Here is a 21,182-nt window from a genome sequence, read left to right on the forward strand (position 1 = left end):
ATGTACATTTACATAGGAACAATAAACAGCTTACATAGCTAAATCAAACTATCAATAATACCATCTGAGCAAACACGCGTTATTACAAGTAGTGACACACTATTGAGAACTGCAAAACAACAAGTGCCAATCAATTAGAGATCAGGTTATCAGGAGATTAGTGATCTCCAGGAACCGGGTTGGGCCGTACTGACCTGGGCAATGAGTCAGCATTTTCTTTTTGCCCATGACAGTAACAGAGGCTGGGCCTGATCCTATCCTATGTGCATCAGCACCATGGATATATGACTTTGTGTTTTATTTATGCTCTATATTGTCAGTAACTTTATGAGCTGCTACCTTCTGGGCCAGGTCTCTGTTGGAAAATAGATTTTTGAATCCCAAGGGCACTAACCTGATTACATAAAGGTTTAAATATAATAAAAAATAAAAATAAAAAAAGCACAACACAAAAACAATATTCTTGTACTTTGTGTTATTAATATTTTCTTTATTTTAGGCCTGAACAATCCACACGAAATGTGGTACTGACAATCTGTTTTCCTAAGACGCAACGACCATAGATATAGCCTACTTTACTTTGAATGGCCTGCATTTTGCTGGGGAAAGTAGGCAAAAGTATCGATTGGCATACTTGCACTCGAAGGCTACAAAGTACAATGGTACGCAATGAGGGCAACGGCAATTTCAGGTAGGCCTAAGACTCCAGATGAATTGTTTAGACTTTCACATAATTACATTTAGTCTTAGTTGCACTGGCCAAATATCACTTTTATTTGGCTGAAAGTGCCGCGACACACCTGCAGTGTACATTGACGCTCTTAAACGAAATGTTCAGCTAACGTCCTGCAGGTGGCGGTAAGAGAACAATGAACACTTCCTGCTGAGTTCTTCCTAAGCATATCAACGAGGACCAGACTCGGCTTTCGACCCAGACTTACACGGTCTCGTTATTACAGTGGTGTGTGAAAGCAAACAGAACGTAACGTCATAAATAAATAAACATAAATTGAAATAAATACAAATAAATACATACAAATAAATACATTTACAGAGAACGAGAGCCCATTCGGATTTTTTATTTATGATTTTTTATGATTAAAGTCAGCAAAATTGTATTTTTTAACTCACAGATGTGAACTGGCCATACTTCCGCTGTTTCCATGTATTCACTAACATTCGATTTATTTTTTACTGCACATGTAGCCTATAATACGTTTACGTAAATAGTTTATCTGAAACATAGGTGCTAATTAGTAATAAATGCAAGTAAAAGACCGAAGGGTACACATCACAGTCTTTTCTAAATGCAACCGACTAATTATCATTATGGATTTGATAAAAGAGCGATTATTACGTGATACTTCCATCGTGCACATAAGTTCAACATAAAAAAAAAAGAAAAAAAAAAGTGGACAATACTCGAAACTGTGAGATCTGGTGAACGGTCGGGTCCTGTTAAGCTCCGCCTCCTTGCTGTTTCTGCTCCGATGTGCAGGAGAGAGAGAGAGGAGAGGCGCTGAGCAGAGAGAGGAGCAATCGTCTGGAAATCGTTTCACTCACACACGCATCTCTCCGCCGCGCAAGGTGAATCGTTGAACGAGTGAAGCTGAGGAAGCTCCCCAGTTGTTGCGAAACTGCGAGAGGACCGTTTCCAAATCTGGCATCCGATGGACAGAACATTGCGAATGTATTTCTCTTTCGCATGCAGTGGGAAATCTCAGCAGTGAAAACAGTGTGGGAATGGTGGTCTATTAGCTTAGTGTCAGTCACAAAATTTTCTAGCAAGGGAATGCAGTGACATCGGTTCAGAGGTGCGCTACCTTACAGGGTTCCCTTCAACTAAAGAAGACGGACAATACTGACGTTTGGTCTCACAAAATTCGACTTATCACCCGCTCGTCGCCGAGAGAAACGGTATCAGAATCCATCGGACCGTTACTGGGATTCTTGGAATTGGACGGAATTGTAGTCCATGATAGTTTCTGTGGATTTTCTTCCGGCAGGGATATTGCGTTTTCGTACATTCTGGATTCTTTAACGTGGGGGTTTGCGTGCTGAAGTGGCTGCCTCCAGGAGCGGAGAGGGGACGCGGCTCCCGGCTCAAGAGAAGCGCACGGTGCCGGTTGACTGAGGAGTTATCGCCCGCAAAGGTAAAAACTTCATAGACTTCACAAGGGAATATATATGTACATAAAAAAATAAAAATAGTTTAATCAGTTAATATAGTCTTGCTTTGTAAATACTTTTTATATTAATACATGGACTATTCATCGGACAATTTGAAATTAAATGTGATGTCTACTGAAAAAACTGTTTAGCATTTCTCATTTGCAAGTTCATAAGTCTTATCATTTAACCGAAAGAACCTATTGCGAAATGCGTCAGGAAATAACGGCCTCAACTGCCGTTTAATTAATCGTCTGTTTCGTTCCCGCATTCGTAATGAGACTGCGTTTTTGCCACTAAAATACGCAACTGTTTCCCGATATAATTTTATTAAGGTACCTGTAGAGTGAAAGGTGAGATGTAGGGGATGATGACTACTGCAAGAAATCACTCGCGTTGTTCTTATTCACTCTACAATAGAGCTCGTTTAGCAGGTGTAGAAAATTCTGGCCCGCTCTGATCCGCGGATGAAGGGAACACTTGTGTGCCTCCGTGGCTTGCAGTTTGTATTCACCGCATGATGTGCGTTCTGATTAGTACAGATGTAAGATGTTTTCCCCTACACTACGAGTATCGATCTCTCTATGAAAGGCTGGGCTCTCTTGTGCACGTAGCATATCCACGTTCGCAGTCAGGCTATTTCACCGCCTAGATAAAATTGCAGTTTTGCTTCCTAACATCTATCCATCACACGGGAGTCCCCGGCCGCGCGCCCGTTTTATGGAAGTCTTGAAAAATGAAATTCGCGTTAATTCCTCTCCCCAGCTATCGCTTGAAACTCGAGGGTCGCGCAATGATCTGAGCACATTCCCTCCTGTGAGTCATAGAATTTCGTAGAATTCATACTGAAGATCTGAGAACGCCTATTTTTAATAGCAATTAAAAACTGCGTTATAATGTTGAGCTAAGTCGAAAAAGGCGCACTGCAATCAAACCAAAGAAAACCGCGCAAGAAAGCCCATATTCTGGGATAAAGTAGCCTGTTCTCTTTAGCTGTGGAAAGAAGTAAAAGGGTAGCACATCATTCAAAGCTACACACCCGCTTTGATGCTTTTATTTTATTGCACACTCATTTGGCTTACCGTTCTGTTCGCATAGCCTATAACACCTGTAGCTTCTTTAAGACTCTCAAACCACCCCTGCCGCTCTGACACCCCTGTTCTCACACACTCCTTAGTGTAATGCGGGGGTGGGGGGGGGGGGTAGAATAGTTTGAAATAGTATAATACCTACGTATCACCCTTGACCGTGCAGTCAGCTGCCAGTTCATTGTAACCAGCAGCTAGTTCAAAGTTGTGTCATAACTGGAGAATCCAGTCTTTCTGGCTTCTCCAGACCTGGCTGCCACACGCTGAGCACGGTAACTCAAACCTGTTGTTCAGGTTTGAGCCTCAGAGCGGTGAACACTGCAGCACGGTGCATCCTCGAAAAAATTCGCTTAAGGGAATTGTACAATATGTAGGGCTTTAGCTGGTAACCGTATACATCTCCTGTACAAAATGTATAGCCTATTCACAGGCCACTGAGTGTGCGTATTAATACAAGTACTGTTCCTTTCCACACAGTCATCAGTCTACGGTATATGTAGGCTATTGTAGTGAAGATAGCCCATTGGCTTTCAACCATTACGATGGTTTTTACAGAACAAATAATCCTGATTTTACACTATGGACCTCCATCAATATCTGGTATTTCCTTGCGTATAGCCAATTTTTGCTAAATTCACGGTAGATGAATAAACTGCCTACTTTTCACCATAAAATCGCCGTAGGCTACATTGGCCACGACACGGTTGTCTGGTTTTAATATCTACTGTGCTTTTTCATCCGTTTCAAACATTGGGGGAAATAAAAACTAGTTATTTACAAGAGGACTTTGTGTGTGGATATTATCGTTTTTATTCACTTTTAGAAAAGCAGGGCGAATCCGGTTACAAAACAGTAGGCTATAGGTTAAATAATATTGATTTTAGTGGGTTCTAATGCAGCTTGTCTTCCATACAGTGGCGGTAATCCGAGGAAAACAGCTGTCTATCAGAATATGGTCCTTAGCATAGTGGGGGTTAGGGAAGAGTGGGCTAACTTGTATGGTGCCGTGGGTGCTGGCACCCCAAGCTACGTTCTAAACAGCGCATTCCCCCAGTGTTGGGTAAATGCCAATCCGCCTCGAGTGCCTCACTAGTTCATTTGTGCCGGGCTCGCGCAATTAAAAACAGATCGATGTGAGTTGACGGAACAATTAATTTGAAGCTTTGTTTTATGAACTGAAGAAAAAGTTAAGACGTGAATATGCAGAACTGAAACCGCGACTCTAGAAACGGACACTGTCCAGCTTGCCTGACCCATCACTCCTTATAAGCTTTTAAATCGACTCGCATTTAATATTAATGGAATATTGATTACCTGCAGAACTTTGATTCCATGTCATACACCATTATGCTTATTAAAATAATTCGTCGTCTTTTTTGCGTTTGGTTCACCAGGCTATCCGTTTGGCTTTGTGAATGGTGCGTAGCCTATTTGACTAAACACCAGAACAATCTACAACATTGAATTAAATGTAGCCTATTCCAGCCTCAAGTCCTTAGCCTACGACATGCTTGGTACAACAATCCTCACAGGACACTTATTTTCCAACAGCTGATATTCTAATAAGTGTTTTTGTTAAGACGAAACCAGACTAACTAACACAAGTTACTGAACAGTAGGCTACTGGTCCGAAAACGTTCAGGTAAAAAAACGAATGCGCACGAACGTGTTACTTAGTGGCTTGCATTAATTTTTTTTTTTTTAAATAAAAAAAAACTGCTTAAAAACGTATCTTACCTCCAAATTCATTGGAACAGCGTCAATAATTTCAGTAAGTGCCTGTAATACATTCTGTTACTATATTTTACAATCTTTCGATTAAACGCAGGGCATACGACGCCACATGACGTAATGTTTTCACATTAGTTAACAGAGTTGTGAAAATAGTCCCTTTTACTCGATGTCTGTCGAGGAAGAATAAATTAAAGAAATACTGAAAATGATTTTAAACAGTGGTGTATAAGCTACAAAAAGATAATAATATCGCTCAGTAGGCTATTGGAGACAACAAGGACGACAGGCCTTATTTAGACAACTGTATTTTTAAATCCGCGGAATGCATGCACATTTCTCTCATCTGCTGTTTCGCAAACATGTCAGGGTCAAATTGAATTCTACCGTAGTTGAAAATAATATTGATGCTAATATTCAGACATCTGTCTCTGATGTTGCTTTCATGCCATTGTTATTGCCTCGTATTGCGTTAGTTTTCTCGGATAAAATACATATGAAATGTCACATCATGGTCAGATTTTTTGAATTTTGATTAAAATTAGGCGAAACCGGATTGATGAAATAACTGCATTGTTTGTATTTTGTAAACACGTGTGTGTATGTGTGTGTGATTAAGATGAGACCACAACGATTATGAAACCTTCATTAAAACAATGAAATTGCTTTCTGATGAGTTTTATACCGTTCGCGTTGGACCCTCGTAAATTGGTGTGGAGAATGCGTTTGCTTCTTGCAGACCGCAACTGATTCGGTTTCGTGGTCACTCATTTCAAAAATGCGCGTGAACGCGTCAACGGTGATTGTGCACACTTGGCAATTAGGTAGGTGCACGCAACCGTTTTGAGGCAGCTGTGATTCGCATGCTAAATCTGGACAGCTACACATCACGTGGATTAAAGCGTTGGGAGTAGCAATACGGCGGTTTGCCATATGATTTCTGAAGGTATTTCATCGAGTGTTCATCCTGGCACTTATAAATAGAATGTTGTTCCATCTGTCCAGGAACAGTAATCCCAGATTGTTTATGCGGTTTGTTTGTGATAGCAAACTATCGGCTACCTGGCGAGTAAAGCTGCCGAAACGGGCCGCCAAGGGATGTGGGCCAGGGCATTGTACACCACCGCGTCATTTACGTAGACAGCTTAACATACTTCTTCCTCTATCAATGTGTCAAGTCCAGCCTGGTTAGAGTGATTAGATAAGTACAGTTATATGATGCATTTTTTTCATCTTTTCATCTTCACATTTATTTAATTCAAATACACAGCAAGCTTGTGTGTACAATCACACGTCTTTGCACTTTGTTTGATACATTGGAATTGCGGTTACTTAGCTTGGTTTAGGCAAAGGCTCAATGAACGGTGAAGCCAAAGGTCTTTCAGCTTGGGTAGAAGCACAGTGTTCCTGTTTCGAACAGTGCAGTGTTACTGTATTCTGTTACAGTGTGTATCGTCTCTACCCAGTGTTTCAGCTTTTAGTGTCATTGTGTGTCGGCTCACTGTGTTGTGCATTTATATTGTCTTTTACATGTGTAAATGTCTTTACATGTGTAATGTCTTTGTAGGGTCTAATGCCTCAGTGTGCACTACCTCAGTACAGCCTCTTAGGGCAGTAATGGGCACATATAGTGCATTGTAGCCTCTATTTATAGAATCTTTTTTTGTGTAGTTCGAGTGTGTGTGCCTCTATGACGAGGCAATACGCAGTGTGTCGATGTGTAACGATTCTGTTCGGCATTCTGCCAGTGTGTAATATCAATATGTAGCACCTTTGTGAAGTGTCAGTTTGTAGCTCGAGTGCATGTCTCCCCAGTGTGCAGGGGTTTCCGGCAGCGCGGCTGCGTAGCGTAGCCTAGCGTTAGCTGACCCACGGCGCGTCTACAGCGTCTGCTCAGGCACCGTCTGAGCGACAGGCTCCATGTCAGAGGCCGCTGAACGACACGGCGACAGTCGCTGCGTCCGAATGGAGGCTAATCTGGCCGCACAACGGATGAAAGCGTCGATTAAAGCAATCCCCCTTGTTTTGGGGCTAACGGGGGCAGGGACCACCCAGGCTGGGACAGAGCCTGGGCTGAATCTGTGCTCCGGAGAGGCAGCGGCCCCCGGGGTCCCCCGGCGTGGCGGCAGAATGGGGCGATTGTGCTCGCCGTCGCCTGTGTCCCAGGCCTGGGGGTACGACCGCGGGGGAGGAGGGGGGGAGGCGGGCGACGGGACACGTGCTCCTTCCCGCCACGCTCACCGCGGACGACGTTCAGCAGAACATCCCCGTCCGGGATTATCCGTTCACGAGCACTCGCGTTCTAATGTGTCCGATGTGTCTGGCGGCCTTTCGTTTCGTACGTTTCTTGTCCTTGCCCCCAAACAATTGTGTCCTACTCAGAATGTGCTCAATGTGAAAAAAAACTGTTTGCCAAAAAAAAAAAAAAAAAAAAAAGCTATTACGATATGGAGCACTTTGGAGGAGAAAAGCACTTGAGACTGAAAGAGGGCTGCCTCTGGTGCAGCTGTTGATGGCGGTTGGTGTTAGCGTGATACAGAGTGGTGGCTACTGGAAATGGAGGGCTCTAATGTATCATGCATCAGGCGCGCTCAACCTTCCCCCCACCTGTGCCTTGTTGTGGGGCTACAGCGAGAATGAGGCCCACCCTCCAGGCCCATTTGTCTGAAGAAAAGGGTGCGAGGATTAATATTAGCATGCTATTTTCTCGGCATACTCCACTAGGGCGAATAGGCTCCGAACGGGAAACGTCACCGCATAAATTCCAAACCGCCGTTGTATAAATTTCCCCCTGATTGGGAGTTCATTTCAGTCCCCCGAACCGTCAACATCTGTAGCTTTTCGCTCTCTAGTGGTTAATATTGTTACCGCTGTTCGCCGTAAGGGGAGCTGTTTATTTAACAAGGCACATAGCTGTTTCCAGGGATACTATCTCCAGCTGCGGGTATCATCATAAGGAATTATTATTATCAGTTGATTTGTTTTTTTTTTACTGTTAAAGGGCAATGAGATTTGTATTTCTTCCCTGCATGCACTTTTTGGGGGTGTTGTTTCGATAGGGTGTGTGGGCTTGCGAGGTTCAATTACCTTTCCGTTTCCATGGTGAATTCCTAAGAAGCTTTTTTTTCCCCGCGGATGTCTGTCGTACCGTTCGGCGTCGGGCTGCTCTGAACCCCGCGACCGAAAGTCTCTGTCATGCACTATTCATCTTTTAGCTCCCAAAGTTGCTGACGACAAATTTATTCCCCTTTGCTGAGCGATTCCCGTTGTCTCCGTTCTCCCCGCCGCCGTGCGCACTCCGAGCCGTCGGCTGGGAGGTAAACTGTGTGTGTGTGTGTGTGTGTGTGTGTGTGAGCACGGGAGAGATGGGCTTCTCCTCCTGGCAGGCTCCATATGCTCAGGGTACTGCCATGATGTGGCAGCGCTGGACTGCCCAGCCGTTGTGCAGACAATGCGAGGAGACGAGGTTGAGTATGATGAATACCCTGTCAAGAGTTTTTTGGAAACTTAAACTGCGCTGATTATTCGGCTGCCGTCAGCTGCTCGGGAGCCGGATCCCAGGTAGTCCGCGGGACGCGTTAGCGTTCCTCTGTGACGGGCGCGCAGTCAGGCTGAGAGCGGCGCTGTTAGGGAGGCGTGAACGGAGCAGGGCCGTCTTCGCATTTTCTCCAGTCTGATAGAGGGGCTGTGACGTGGAATGAGAGCCACAGGCCGAGGGTTTGAAGTCGCCTACTCGGATGGAATTATGTAGCGCTTGTGCGCCTTCCTGGTTTTCACGTGCATACAAGTTTTCCCACAACATGTCTACTGGGTCATGTCTGTCTTCATTTACAAAAATTTTTTGTGATCAACATTTTATTTATTATTCACCATTCAGGATTCAAAGTGCCCTTCAACCCATCCCACCCCCTCTCCCCACCTGGCAGTCACATCAGCCTTAGTTTAACTCATCTATATACTGGTTAATTTGCAATCCTACAGTAGCTTGACCAGATAACCAGCTTCGTCAACCTAGCTGCTAACCAGTTGTTAACCAGTTGGAATTTCAGAGTAAACTGGGTCTTGTAATATGACGCCATAGAGCATCTTGAGTTTATTATGTAGCCTTCTGCGATGAGTGGGAGCATTTAGGCTTTTAATTGAGTGGTGACGCACATCTGCTGGGTGCAGTCTGAGGGTGTGTTTTTGTTTGCTGTTGCTGTAGCGGAGCAGTAAGCACAGGCCCACCGGTGCCTGCTCCGGCCTCTAATGGTGGCAGATTGCCCATTGTTGGTGCTCTATTGTGATTGTAATGTAGCGGTGCCCTGCGTCTGTGCGCATGTCGTTAGCCTAAGCGCGGTCGTTCTGCCAGGGCCATTCAGGGGGGTATTGGTGGGATAGATATGCGGGGACGCGGGGTCTGGAATCCCGGCATGCTGTGTCCGGTGAAATGGCCGGCCTTTAAAACGGCCCGGCCTGCGGAACGCGGGGGGGAATGTCGTCGTTTCCATCACAATGCGTGAGCAGGTTTTCTCCAGGGCTCTCGAGATGGGGCCCGGCTTTTGTGCTAAATCTTCAACCCCCCCCCCCCCCCCCCCCTACTGTATCAGGAAGAGTAAAGGTCTGGTATAGTTATTCTTCTTTGTATGGACGGTGGGCCCATTCTGTAGTTCAGCCCCCCCCCCCAACATCCATCTATCCACCTCCCGCTGCACCTGGAGTGTGGGAACCGCGTAACGGAGGGAAAAACAAGGGGTTTTCGAGCGGGAAGCCCCGCGGTTTGAAAAATGTTCCAGGAGCCGGGAGAGCGCTCTCCGGGGCCCGTGCCGGGCACATCCCTGCCCCCTCCCAGCCGCCCCCCCACCCCCCTCTCCTCCGGGGTTCACTGACCGCAGAGAAGCGTCGTGCGGCGACCGGGGCCTCTCGGAGCTGCGCCTCCGTCAAAATCTCAGCTGCAGTGCGCCACGCTGCACCCGGCCATAACTCAGCCCGCCGGCCTCTCCCCGGGAGCCCGGCCTCCCCTAATGCCGGGAATGACTCTTGTTTTTCGTCTGGTTGTTTTTCCTCCGGTTCTCCCCCGGCGGCGGCGGGGAATGTGACGCAGCGGTTTCGCAGGTCCTTCCTCAGCGCTTCGCGAAATGCCTGAGGCGAGGCGGGCCACCCGGCAGAGGGGGCGAAGCACGCTGGGCTCGCCGTGAGATATTTGCCCGCGTCTTTGCGGGGGGATGTGCGAGGTTCCTGAAGCCGGGGGCGGGTGGGGGGTGTCGGGGGAGGGTGCGGGGTTTGCGTGAAGGGGACCATTGATTTTTTTTTTTTATGGTGCCGTATTACGCGGCGGTTTAATGAGCTGGCCTGCGCGGTGGAGGCCGCGTTCACAGATACCGAGGCCGAGACGCTTTCATCTGGAGACGCCGCCTTTCGGTGGCCAGGCCTTCAGAGAATGACGTCAGCACAGGCGGCTTCGGTGTGTGTGTGTGTGTGTGTGTGTGTGTGTGTGAGCTCGGTCAGCGTGCTCTTTTGGGCCTGGGTTCAGGCTGAGGTCAGGTACAGGGTCTCGGTTTTCCGCGCGCTAATCTCACGCACCGTCTCATTAGAGGCGCATTACCGGGAATAGGCACTGCGAGTGCAAGAGGGGCTCCGCAATTAGCGCAGCCTGCTACATCAAAGCCGGCTGACCTCAACCTTAATGGATCAAAAAGCAAATCTCCTTTATTTATTTTATTCCTCTGTACTGGTAGGTTATTAATTTAGCCGTGGGTAGAGGAGGGGATGGGAGCCACAGGTGTCTGGGCTTTGCTTGGCCTGGGATGGCTGCGCGGCGTGAGAGCTAACGGAGAAGCCAGAAGTTGTCCATTCAAATGTTTAAAAGCTAAAGTGACCGGAGGGAGGAGGAGAAATGAAAAAAGCCTGACCTCCTTCCTCGTTTTGACTCATTAAAAGATCTTCCGGGAAACAAGATGGAGAATCTCCCAATGATGGATTTTTTTATTTATTTTTATTTTTTTACTGCAACTAGCCTTCATTTTAATCGCCCCTTTCTCTTCTGTTCACGTTCCCTTTCCTCGTACTGTTGCTCTCTCTCTCTTTCTCTCTCTCTCCCCCCCTCTCCCTCTCTCTCTCTCACCCCCCTTTCTCTCTGTCTCTCCCTCTTTCTCTCCCCCTCTCTCTCGCCCCCTCTCTCCCTCTCTCTCCCCCCCTTCTCTCTCTCTCTTTCTGTCTCTCTCTCTCGCTCTAAATTGTCTCCTGATTGCTGCAGAATAATAGTAGTCAGGGGTGCAGAACCCAGCAGGGGGAGGGAGGGAGGTGGGAGGGAGGGAGGTGGTGTGAGGAGGTGGTCATTACTCTTTTCTACTCCAAGTCCGGCCCCCCCCCCACACACCTTTTGCCCCCTACCGCCATCTTGGGGGGGAAATTCTCCAAAAACAAGGACAGTAGAGCCAGGATAAATTAACCCCAGTGACCCCCCTTTCTACTTCTCTTTCAAGTAGCAGCAAGAGATCTACTTGCTCAGGAAATAATTAAAGTCTAAAATAAACCGCAGCTGAAAAAGAGGGGGAAAGAAGAGAATGGTATTGCTCCGGGAATACGGATCAAAGCAGGCCCTAAAATAGAGAGTGGTAATTAATAATGAGACAGAGCAGGTTAGGAATCAAAAAAGGAGCTTCGCTAATTTACTTTGTGTTTATCAGCAGTTTATACGGCTGCTGCTGCTGCCGTGTACATACCACTGTCAAAAGTAAACTCTCCTCTTTTTTTCATTTGCCCATTTTTACCTTCTGGGAAATGGGCCCAGAAATGGGAAATTCGGTATTTCGAAAATCGAACTGAAACCATTGCAGGTTGTTCCTCTTTATACACAGGGACTTGTTGACCAATCTCCACCACCCGTCGCGTGCAAATAATCTTGACGGTTTGGCAGAACGTTCCTTTCCCAGTACTACAAATGGTGCCGAAACATCAGCCTGCCTGTTCATTGGCCTCTGTTAACCAAATCATTTTAAGGGAGAACATATTAAAATGTAACAAATTATCTCTGAAAACAAATCTCTTGCAAGTAATTAAAATGACTGATTTCACTGCTGGGTTGCTAAATTATGAGTTCAGTCTTTTTGGCAGTTTATGCCCTGTTTCTGATGCTTATCACAGTGACAACAAACAGCAAGGCTCCATTTTGTTTTCGGAAAAACTGCTTCTGGCCAATCACATTTTTACTTGAAAGGAAAATATATTTTATTCCAACCTTGTGGTGTGTCTCATGCCAGACTGTTTCAGTTCACAGGGCGAAGGAGGAAATTGGGCGGTATTTCACAGGAATATCAGGCCATGCTAGGCACATTCCACATTTTCACATGTGACTGACTGAAATGTCCAAGCGTACTCTTCACATGCCGGGTGTTCTTGAACATTATTATTTTTTCATCAGGGATAGCTAGCTTGTTCTACCTACCTTAGCTTGTTCTGTACAATTTTGCTAACAGGTTTTCCCTACAATTAGACGGCATCTGCTTGGCAAAAATGCATTAAATGAAAAGTAGTTTTACACACTAGCCATGACATGTTTGCCCACTTCAACCAGAATGTGAAATTCACATCTACCTTGAACAGACTTTCTTCAGCTGCCTTGGATTCGGTGTTCCCTGTTACATAAAGCAGAAGAAAGGATGTGTATTTTGCCTCTCAGGTCATGGTGTTTAAACTAATACAATTTTCACAGAATTCCCCGTGTCTTAATGTTTTTGCTCGCAGTTTTAAATAATCAGCGGAGATTTAGCTTCACGGAAATGTGCGAGTAATTTAATGAGCATCAGGTGTATATGCGTACGTGCTGCACAAAGGAGCCTGTGCTTTAATTGCGAGGTGCTCCACATAACGGTCCTCCTGTGTATCGTAACGCGCACACGGTAATGCAGGGTTCGAGACGCTCCGCGAAACGGACGACAGTGCTCTGTGGAAAAATATCTCTGATGCGGCTGAGTAAAGGCGTTAGGCATTTCCTTTTAAGAGTTTTTTTTTTTTTTTAACATTTTTTCTGTGTGTAATCACAAAACATAAAGAATGGCCTTTTTTTTTTTTTTTGGACGGGTTAAAAACATTATTTTTAAAAGCTTTCCTGGCAGGCGAGGCGGGGAGGGAGAGTGGCTCGCTCATGCGGTGCGTGTGTTTGCTTTGCAGGCTGAAGCGAGCCAGTCGCTGGTGTGATGGAACTGCTGCTGGGCGCTGCTCTGTTTTGGGCTCTGCTGCTGGGGTCCGGTGGCCAGCCTCCAGCTGATATCCGCTACAAGCTGCCAGAGGAACAGCCCCCCAACTCCCTGGTGGGCAGCCTGGCCGCCGACCAGGGCCTCCCGGACTCGGGCCACCTGTACAAGCTGGAGGTGGGCGCCCCCTACCTGCGGGTGGACGGAAAGACGGGCGACATCTTCACCACCGAATACCCCATCGACAGGGAGACGCTGAAGGACTGCCGCAACCTGTTCGAGGGGGACCCCTGCTTCCTGGAGTTCGAGGTGTCCATCACGGACCTGAACCAGAACCAGGGCCCGCGGTTGATCGAGGGGCGCATCGAGGTCCTGGACGTCAACGACAACACCCCGCAGTTCTCCTCGCCCATCCTGAACCTGCCCATCCCGGAGAACACCCACGTGGGGGCGCTCTTCCCCATCCCCATCGCCAGCGACAGGGACTCCGGGAAGAACGGGGTGGCCGACTACGCCCTGACGGCAGGCCCGGACGCCGCCGCCCTGTTCAGCCTGCAGGTGGCGGTGGACCAGGACGAGAAGCTGCCCCAGCTCATCGTCATGGGCAACCTGGACCGCGAGCAGAAGGACTCCTACGACCTCAACATCAAAGCGGTGGACGGGGGTAAGCCCCCACGCTACAGCAGTGCCTTGCTCAGGATCACCATCACCGACACCAACGACAACGCGCCCAAGTTCGAGAAGCTCAACTACGAGGCCGAGCTGCCGGAGAACAGCCCCGTCGGACACTCCGTCCTGCAGGTAACGCGCCCGTTCGGCCATCCACGCCCATACAAATCAGCCCGTCGAAATATCGCATTGGGTCCGATCCTGCTGCTTAAGCCGGCACGTACACTCGTTTAAATGTTCTTCAAATGCAACTGTGAAGGCTTTGTTTAAGCCTGGAGGAGGGTTTCAGAGAGACGCTGGCATTAAGGCGGCATGGAGATTTGAATTACCGGAGACAGGTGAAAGCCACCAGGTGAGCAGGAAGAGGAGTAATAGTCTTCCTGTTTTCTCCGCTTTTACTCGGATGCCGGGTTCAGGTGTCCCGTGTCAGCTAATGCACCGAATGCAATTAACAAATGGAAGTTTCCGGAGAACTGCCGAACCGCGGTACCCTCCCCCCCTCCCCCCGTTCCCCACAAGCTCATTTAAGTTCAGCCGGAGCTGCCTGACTGGGCCTCTTCTCCCCAGGTTCTGGGACGCCTTCCAGCACCGCTGGGTTTAGGGTTAAGGAAACGAAGAAACCCAATCATATTTATACAGCCATTGATTTTTTTTTCTCTCCCCTCCCTCTCCTTTTCCTGGTGGCTTAAATGCAAGATTACAAAATGGTAGTGAATTATCGACAATTGCTGAGAATTGCATATTGAATTGAAGTGCAAACGTGGGCACCACTAAGATTAGACATGGTGCAGACCTGGATGCTTTCCAAGAGCAATCTGAGGCAAGTGTCCAGGCATAAAATTGTTTTTTAAAGACCTGTTAATCTTCTAGTTTTTCAATCAAAAACTAAAGAATTAAAATGAAAAAAATGTCTCGCACACAGATGCACAAAGGCAGACCCTTATACTGTTGTCTAAAAATGAAGTTTTTTAGCTGACGGTTGCTTTACAGCAGAATTTGTGGGTATTCATATTTAAGTTTTATTTTCAATTCACATTTAAATAAGTGTGATCACTTGAAATGACAAGAATATTTAAGCAATGAAATTGGATTGGGAAGTAGAATTGCGTATATAATTGTGTTATCCTACATAACAGTGAAATGATCATTTCAAAATTATGCAAACATTACATTCTAAATATATTTTAAATATAACATATGGAAAAATGCCGTTGTTTTCTAATATTCATTCATATTAATTTTTAATCATTAATATAATTGCATAATTGTTTTGAACAGAGGTGTGTGAGGCGTGCCATTTCAGGATGTGTGTGTGTGTGTGTGTGTGTATGCCAGCGTATGTGTGTGTGTCTGTGTGTGTGCTTGTGTGTGTGTGCCTCATGCGCTTGAGTGTGTGGGCGTCCCATTTTACTGTTTAGTCACAAGGAGTTTAACTGAGCCTGAAGTGCTGACATATATTTCCTTTTAGGTTATTTTGGTATATTGAGCTGAGGGATTTAAGGGAATTGAATTAAGGAAATTGAGTTGCTCTAGGCAGGAATTGAAGGAATATTGAATTGGAATTGTGATTTTTCCAACAAATATATAGAAATTTGAAATTGAGGGGGGATTGAATTAAAAAGTGCTATACAAATATAAAGCGCTATGTGTATCGCACAAATAACAAGCCTTCTGTAAAAAGCATGATGCAAATAGAATTGTACTGAATTGAACTGAATTGAATGGCAACTAAATTTAGAGATTTTACCTGACAAATGAATGCTATCTTGTCGATCTCAGTTTCTGAAGCGTGAGGTTGTCAGCACTTTTTTTTGTGTTTTTCTCATGATTTACAAGAATGTTTGTTTCTGTTAACCCCGTCAGGCGTGTGCAAGTTTCATATTTATGTGTTGTCAAAGCGATGGAATTAGCAACGGCAGAGCTCAGTCTATGGCTGGTTCTTTGCACTGATTTCCACTGGCGACTTGTTGCTCATTTTCACTGAAGCATTCACTCAGGCTAAAGCTCGAGCTCGTTTAAGGGATTGTCAATCTAACCATCTCTTTAGACTGAGTACATTGTTGAATAAAGAGGAGAAGGTTTCCTTTCAGTCAGATTGTTTAGCAGGCCAGCTTTGTAGTTAGATTTGTCCAGGATGATGCTACCTTTCCCCCGGACTTTCATTTATTTAGCGCTTGACATTTGTTTGCTGTCGTCTCTCACTAAAAAAAATGGTGTGATAGGATTATCATTACTTCCATTTATCATAAGAACAGAACATTGTTAAAATATATATTTATTGTATTTGTTATGTACTAGCCAGCTAATATTAGCCACAAATGACATGCCATCATTCATAGCACTGAGTTATGGATATTCCACGCACACGCACACACACACACACACACACACACACACACAGACACACAGACACAGCTCCCTGTGTTGGTGCTTGGCAGCAGCAGCAATAGAAGGGACACGCTAGTATGTTGTTGCACAGCCAAAGGGTTGACGGATGGATTTGAAAGGGAGAGGGCAGTGAGTTCTGTTCGCGTGCCAGTTTAGTTTGCATGCCTGAGTACCCTATAGATGCGGAACCTGACTTTCCCTTCTTCTACGCCCGCAGGTGAAGGCCAATGACTCTGACATGGGGCCGAACGGGGAGATCGAGTACAACCTGCACCAGGCGTCCGAGGCCGTCCAGAGACTGCTCCGCATCGACCGGACCAGCGGGGTGATCTACGTCAAGGGCCTGGTGGACCGGGAGGAGGTCAGCATCCTCAAGTTCCACGTGGTGGCGAGGGACAAAGGCCCGGCCACCAAGAGCTCGAGGGTTCCCGTGATCATCAACATCAAGGACCAGAACGACAACGCGCCCACCATCGAGATCCGCGGGATCGGGCTGGTGATCCACCAGGACGGGGTGGCCAACATCTCCGAGGACATGCCCATCGGGACGCCGGTGGCGCTGGTCCAGGTGTCGGACCGGGACGAGGGCGAAAACGCCGTGGTCACCTGCGTGGTGGCCGGAGACGTCCCGTTCCAGCTGCGCCCGGCCAGCGAGTCTCCCAACGACCGCAAGAGGAAGTACTTCCTGCAAACCACTACCCTTCTGGACTACGAAAGGGTCAAAGACTACCGGATAGAGATCGTCGCTGTGGATTCCGGGAACCCCGCTCTCTCCAGCACAAACTCGTTGAAGGTTCAAGTCACGGACGTGAATGACAACTCCCCCATCTTCTCCCCGCTCTTGTTCGAGGTGGATTTCGCGGAGGAGAACCAGCCTGGGGACAAGGTGCTGGATGTCACGGCCTCAGATGCCGACAGCGGGACCAACGCTGAGCTCACCTACAGCATCATCGTGGATTCGGCGACAAAGGGGCTGTTCGAAATCAACCCCAACACGGGGGAGGTGCGGGTACGCAACCAGTTGGACCGCGAACACCGGGAGCGTTATGAGTTCCATGTTGCGGCAGCCGACAAGGGCGTCCCTAGCCTGCGGGGCACAGCCACGGTGGTCGTTAGGGTGCTGGACCGCAATGACAATGACCCCAAGTTCATGTTGAGTGGCTACAGCTTCTCCGTATTGGAGAACATGCCCCCGCTAAGCCCTGTCGGCATGGTGACGGTCATTGACGCGGACAAAGGGGAGAACGCGCGGATCCACCTGTCCGTGGAACCTGACAACGGCAAGTTCGTCATCCAGAACGGCACGGGCACCATCTTGTCCAGCATCTCGTTCGACCGGGAGAAGGAGAGCACCTACACATTCCGTCTGAAGGCAGTGGATGGCGGAGACCCTCCGAGGTCCTCCTACGTGGGCGTGACCATCAATGTCCTGGATGAGAATGACAATGCTCCCTATGTTACCAAGCCCTCAAACTCCACGTATAAGTACCTGCCTCCTTTCACCAGCCCAGAGACGCGAGTGGAGAGGGTGGAGGCGGAGGACATCGACACCGGACCCAACGCGGACCTGGCCTTCAGCATCACCGGCGGCAACCCCCACGCGCTCTTCCGAATCTCTCCCACCGACGGGGAGATCACGTTGGTGAAGGAGTTCACCCACAAACATAACGGGCTGCACAGGCTAGTGGTGAGGGTGAGCGACAAGGGAAAGCCCGCAAGGCACACCACCGCTCTGGTGCACATCTACGTCAACGAGACCAACGGAAACGTCACGCTGGTGGAGTCGCTGGTCGGCCACAGCCTCGACACCCCCCTGGACAGAGACATCGCCGGCGACCCCGACTACAGCAACCCCGCCCATCGCAGCAACATCCTGTACGGCAGTCTGGCCGGGATCGCCGGGGTCATACTGGTCATCGTCATCGTGGTGGTCATCCGCCACCACCTCCAGAAAGAGGCCAAGAGCGGGTACCAGGCGGGAAAGAAGGAGACCAAGGACCTGTACGCGCCCAAGCAGGGTCCCAAGAGCAGCAAGACCAAGAAGGGGAAGAAGGGAAAGGCCCCGAAGCCGGCCAAACCTCTGGAGGAGGACGAAGAGGCCAGTCTGCAGAAGAGCCTGAAGTTCAACCTCATCAACGACGGGGTCAACGACAGCCCCAGGATCCACTTGCCACTGAACTACCCCCCGGGCAGCCCTGACCTGGGCCGGCACTACCGCTCCAACTCCCCGCTGCCCTCCATCCAGCTCCAGCCCCAGTCCCCCTCAGCCTCCAAGAAGCACCAGGCGGTGCAGGACCTACCCGCCACCAACACCTTTGTGGGAACGGGGGACAACAACTCGACCGGCTCGGACCAGTATTCGGATTACAGCTACAAGGCCAACCCCCCAAAATACAGCAACAAACAGGTAGGAGACCATTTCATAAACACAGCAGAGCTGGACAGAAACATCAGGTGGAACGACCACTTGTGGTAGGATTTGGACTGATTGAAAAAAAAACGAAACCAAAGAGTCACGTAATGGCGTCACGCACATTACACACACACACACCGCAGACATGCTGAAACAGTATTCTATCTATTTTCACTTTGATTTTGTCTTATTTTTTTTCTTCCTTTGAAGTGGACATTGCACACATCCTCATTTGGGTTTACTTCCCCATTTGTGTTTGGTTTTAAATGAAGGAGCTGATGAAGCATATTTTTTCTTTCTGTGAACAGACATATAATTTCAGCATTACAGCAGGCAAAACAATGTCGTATTTCTTCCCCGTATTCAAATGTGATTTTGAGAAATTATTCCATTTGTCGATCTGTGGTGTCTTACTAAATCTGAATGATGTCACTTTAGCTACTGTGCCCTTTCTATCCACTTATTTCTTTAAGTTGAATATGTGTGACAGGATTCTTCCAAAGTGTCTATTTTTGGGGCTTCACCGCCAGACTCTGGTCCATGAAAATTACAGTTTGAAAACAGGAACAGAATTCAGTCAAACTCAATTAGCAAACTGCACTTTGGTAACGTTTTTTTTTTTTTTTTTCACTGGGCTCTGAATTATTAAAAAGTCTGAGCTCTGCAGAGGCCGAAGAAGGTGAAAAAAAGCACACTTGGTTGGAAAGGAGGGGCTGCACTGCAGCTTCGGGTTTTACACCCAGCGTCTGTGTATCCTATCAGGCCTTTGAAAAATGGCTTTAATTAGGCAGTTCTCATTTACTGGGGCATTAGTAAACTGTTTGCACAGATTAATAGCTAGCAATTCCATATCTTCACCTGGCCATTGCAAGTGCCTTACTTTATTTAATGTACATAGTTTTGTAAAATGTCAGCCTCTAATGAGGCCTTCGTGTTGAAGAATTTTGAAGGCTTTGTTTGATTGTTGTATGTGTCACGGCTACTTTGAAAACCATGCCAGGTTTAGTTGTCACATTCCTGTTTTGAAGACGTATACCAAAATCCGATTGTTCACTTCGGTTGACCTTTTTTCAGACGTGTGGGAGACAATCAGTCAGTGGGAGAAAACGCGTCTGTACATTTTCGTGCTAATGAGGGCTGATGACTTTCCGTGTGAATGCGAGGATGAACGGGGCGGAGGCGACGCACGGCGTCCGGTGCCGTGACCGCCGTGCATGCGGAGCGGAGGCGCTGTTTTACGGAGTTTAATCTGTGCGGTCCCGGGGGTCCGTACTTATTGCAGCCTCCTCACAACGTCCCCCCACCCGCCCGCAGCGCTATCCCGACACGCCCAGCCGACACGCACCTGCTGTTCCAGGGAGCCGCGGCCGGGGTAAACATTTGCACACTGTTTAAACTTTCAACAAAAACAAGGTGGAAATGATCTGCGGAAACCGCGTTTCATTTGGCAACAAAGACGCGAGGTGAGAGGTGGAGGCAGAGACAGAGCAGGTGCTCCCGGTGCAAATGAGTTAAGGCCGTTTTCTTTGCCTGCGCGCTTTTATTTTGAGTTCCCAGTGTGTTCACCACCCACCCGAGTGACCTTGCCTGTTGCAGTATATAAGAGGCGTGAGGATGTAGGTGTTGGAGAACGGCTCCCTTGAACAATGCGCTTTGATGTCCGGCTGAATTCTCTGTTATAAAACTGGGCTGGTTATGATTGCTGCATGCAGGTACCTGTAGGTGTTGGGTAGGTTTGACTTTAAGGCAGGCGCGTTTTATTTTGTTTGTTTTATTTTTTAAACATGCAACCTCATGTGCACTTGTGTTAATGTTGACTTAGCATTTGTGTGCTGGACTGTATTTAAAGCTGCAGCTATCCCATCTGACCATGTTTTATTTGCTTTTTTTTTATCATTTTGATTTCCAGTCATGTCTTGTACATTTTGTAAGCTTTTCGTTATAACTAATTTTTGTTGTGTTCATTTTAATAAAAAAATCTTGTGGACATGTTCAAATAGACTGTGGTTGTCTATTCATGTGTTTCCTGGTCCAGTGTCACTACTGTCCAGGGTGTGGGGGAGGGGGGAGGGGGGCATTAAACACCAAATGGACAGAAATGTTAAAGGTACAGTATTACATTTCATTTTCATTTGCTACCTTCTATGGCATGCACGTTTCATTCAGCCTTTGAAGTGACAATGATTGGCTTACACCGCCTCTCAGCTGCTAATTGGGTGTGACTGTCTTTCAAAGAATGCGGCTTCGGAATGTTATGTACTAACATTTCCACCTGAAACCTTCTTTTGTCACATTCCTGCTGGGAGCTTTTAATGTTGTTGGTTTTTTTTCTTCTTCTCATTAACCCTATCCGTGTTAACTCATCCGTTAACAGTACCCTCTGTATGAGCGGAAGTAATTCAAAAGCATGGGTAAAAAAAAAATAATCTTGGCATATAATCTCATTTACTATTAATTATAAACTATACTTTAACTTGGACACCCGACTAAGAAGCACTTAATCACTCTGAAAGAGTGATTCTCTCGATAGAAGCTGGTTTTGTTAAACTT

At 47.3% G+C, this 21,182-nt stretch overlaps 1 protein-coding gene across 3 annotated transcripts in view; it reads left to right on the forward strand.

The window, feature by feature from the left end:
- The first annotated feature begins 1,523 nt into the window (after positions 1-1,523).
- Positions 1,524-21,182, forward strand: part of pcdh1b (protocadherin 1b) — a 174,447-nt gene continuing 154,788 nt past the window's right edge. For all 3 annotated transcript variants that reach the window (XM_061236233.1, XM_061236235.1, XM_061236234.1), the window contains exons 1-3: positions 1,524-2,153; positions 13,140-13,963; positions 16,437-18,626. In XM_061236233.1, coding sequence (XP_061092217.1) covers positions 13,166-13,963; positions 16,437-18,626 — 2,988 coding nt within the window. In that variant the 5' untranslated portion in view covers positions 1,524-2,153; positions 13,140-13,165. The remainder of the gene's footprint in view (positions 2,154-13,139; positions 13,964-16,436; positions 18,627-21,182) is intronic.

This window comes from Conger conger, chromosome 3, assembly GCF_963514075.1.
Source record: "Conger conger chromosome 3, fConCon1.1, whole genome shotgun sequence".
NCBI classification, from domain to species: domain Eukaryota; kingdom Metazoa; phylum Chordata; class Actinopteri; order Anguilliformes; family Congridae; genus Conger; species Conger conger.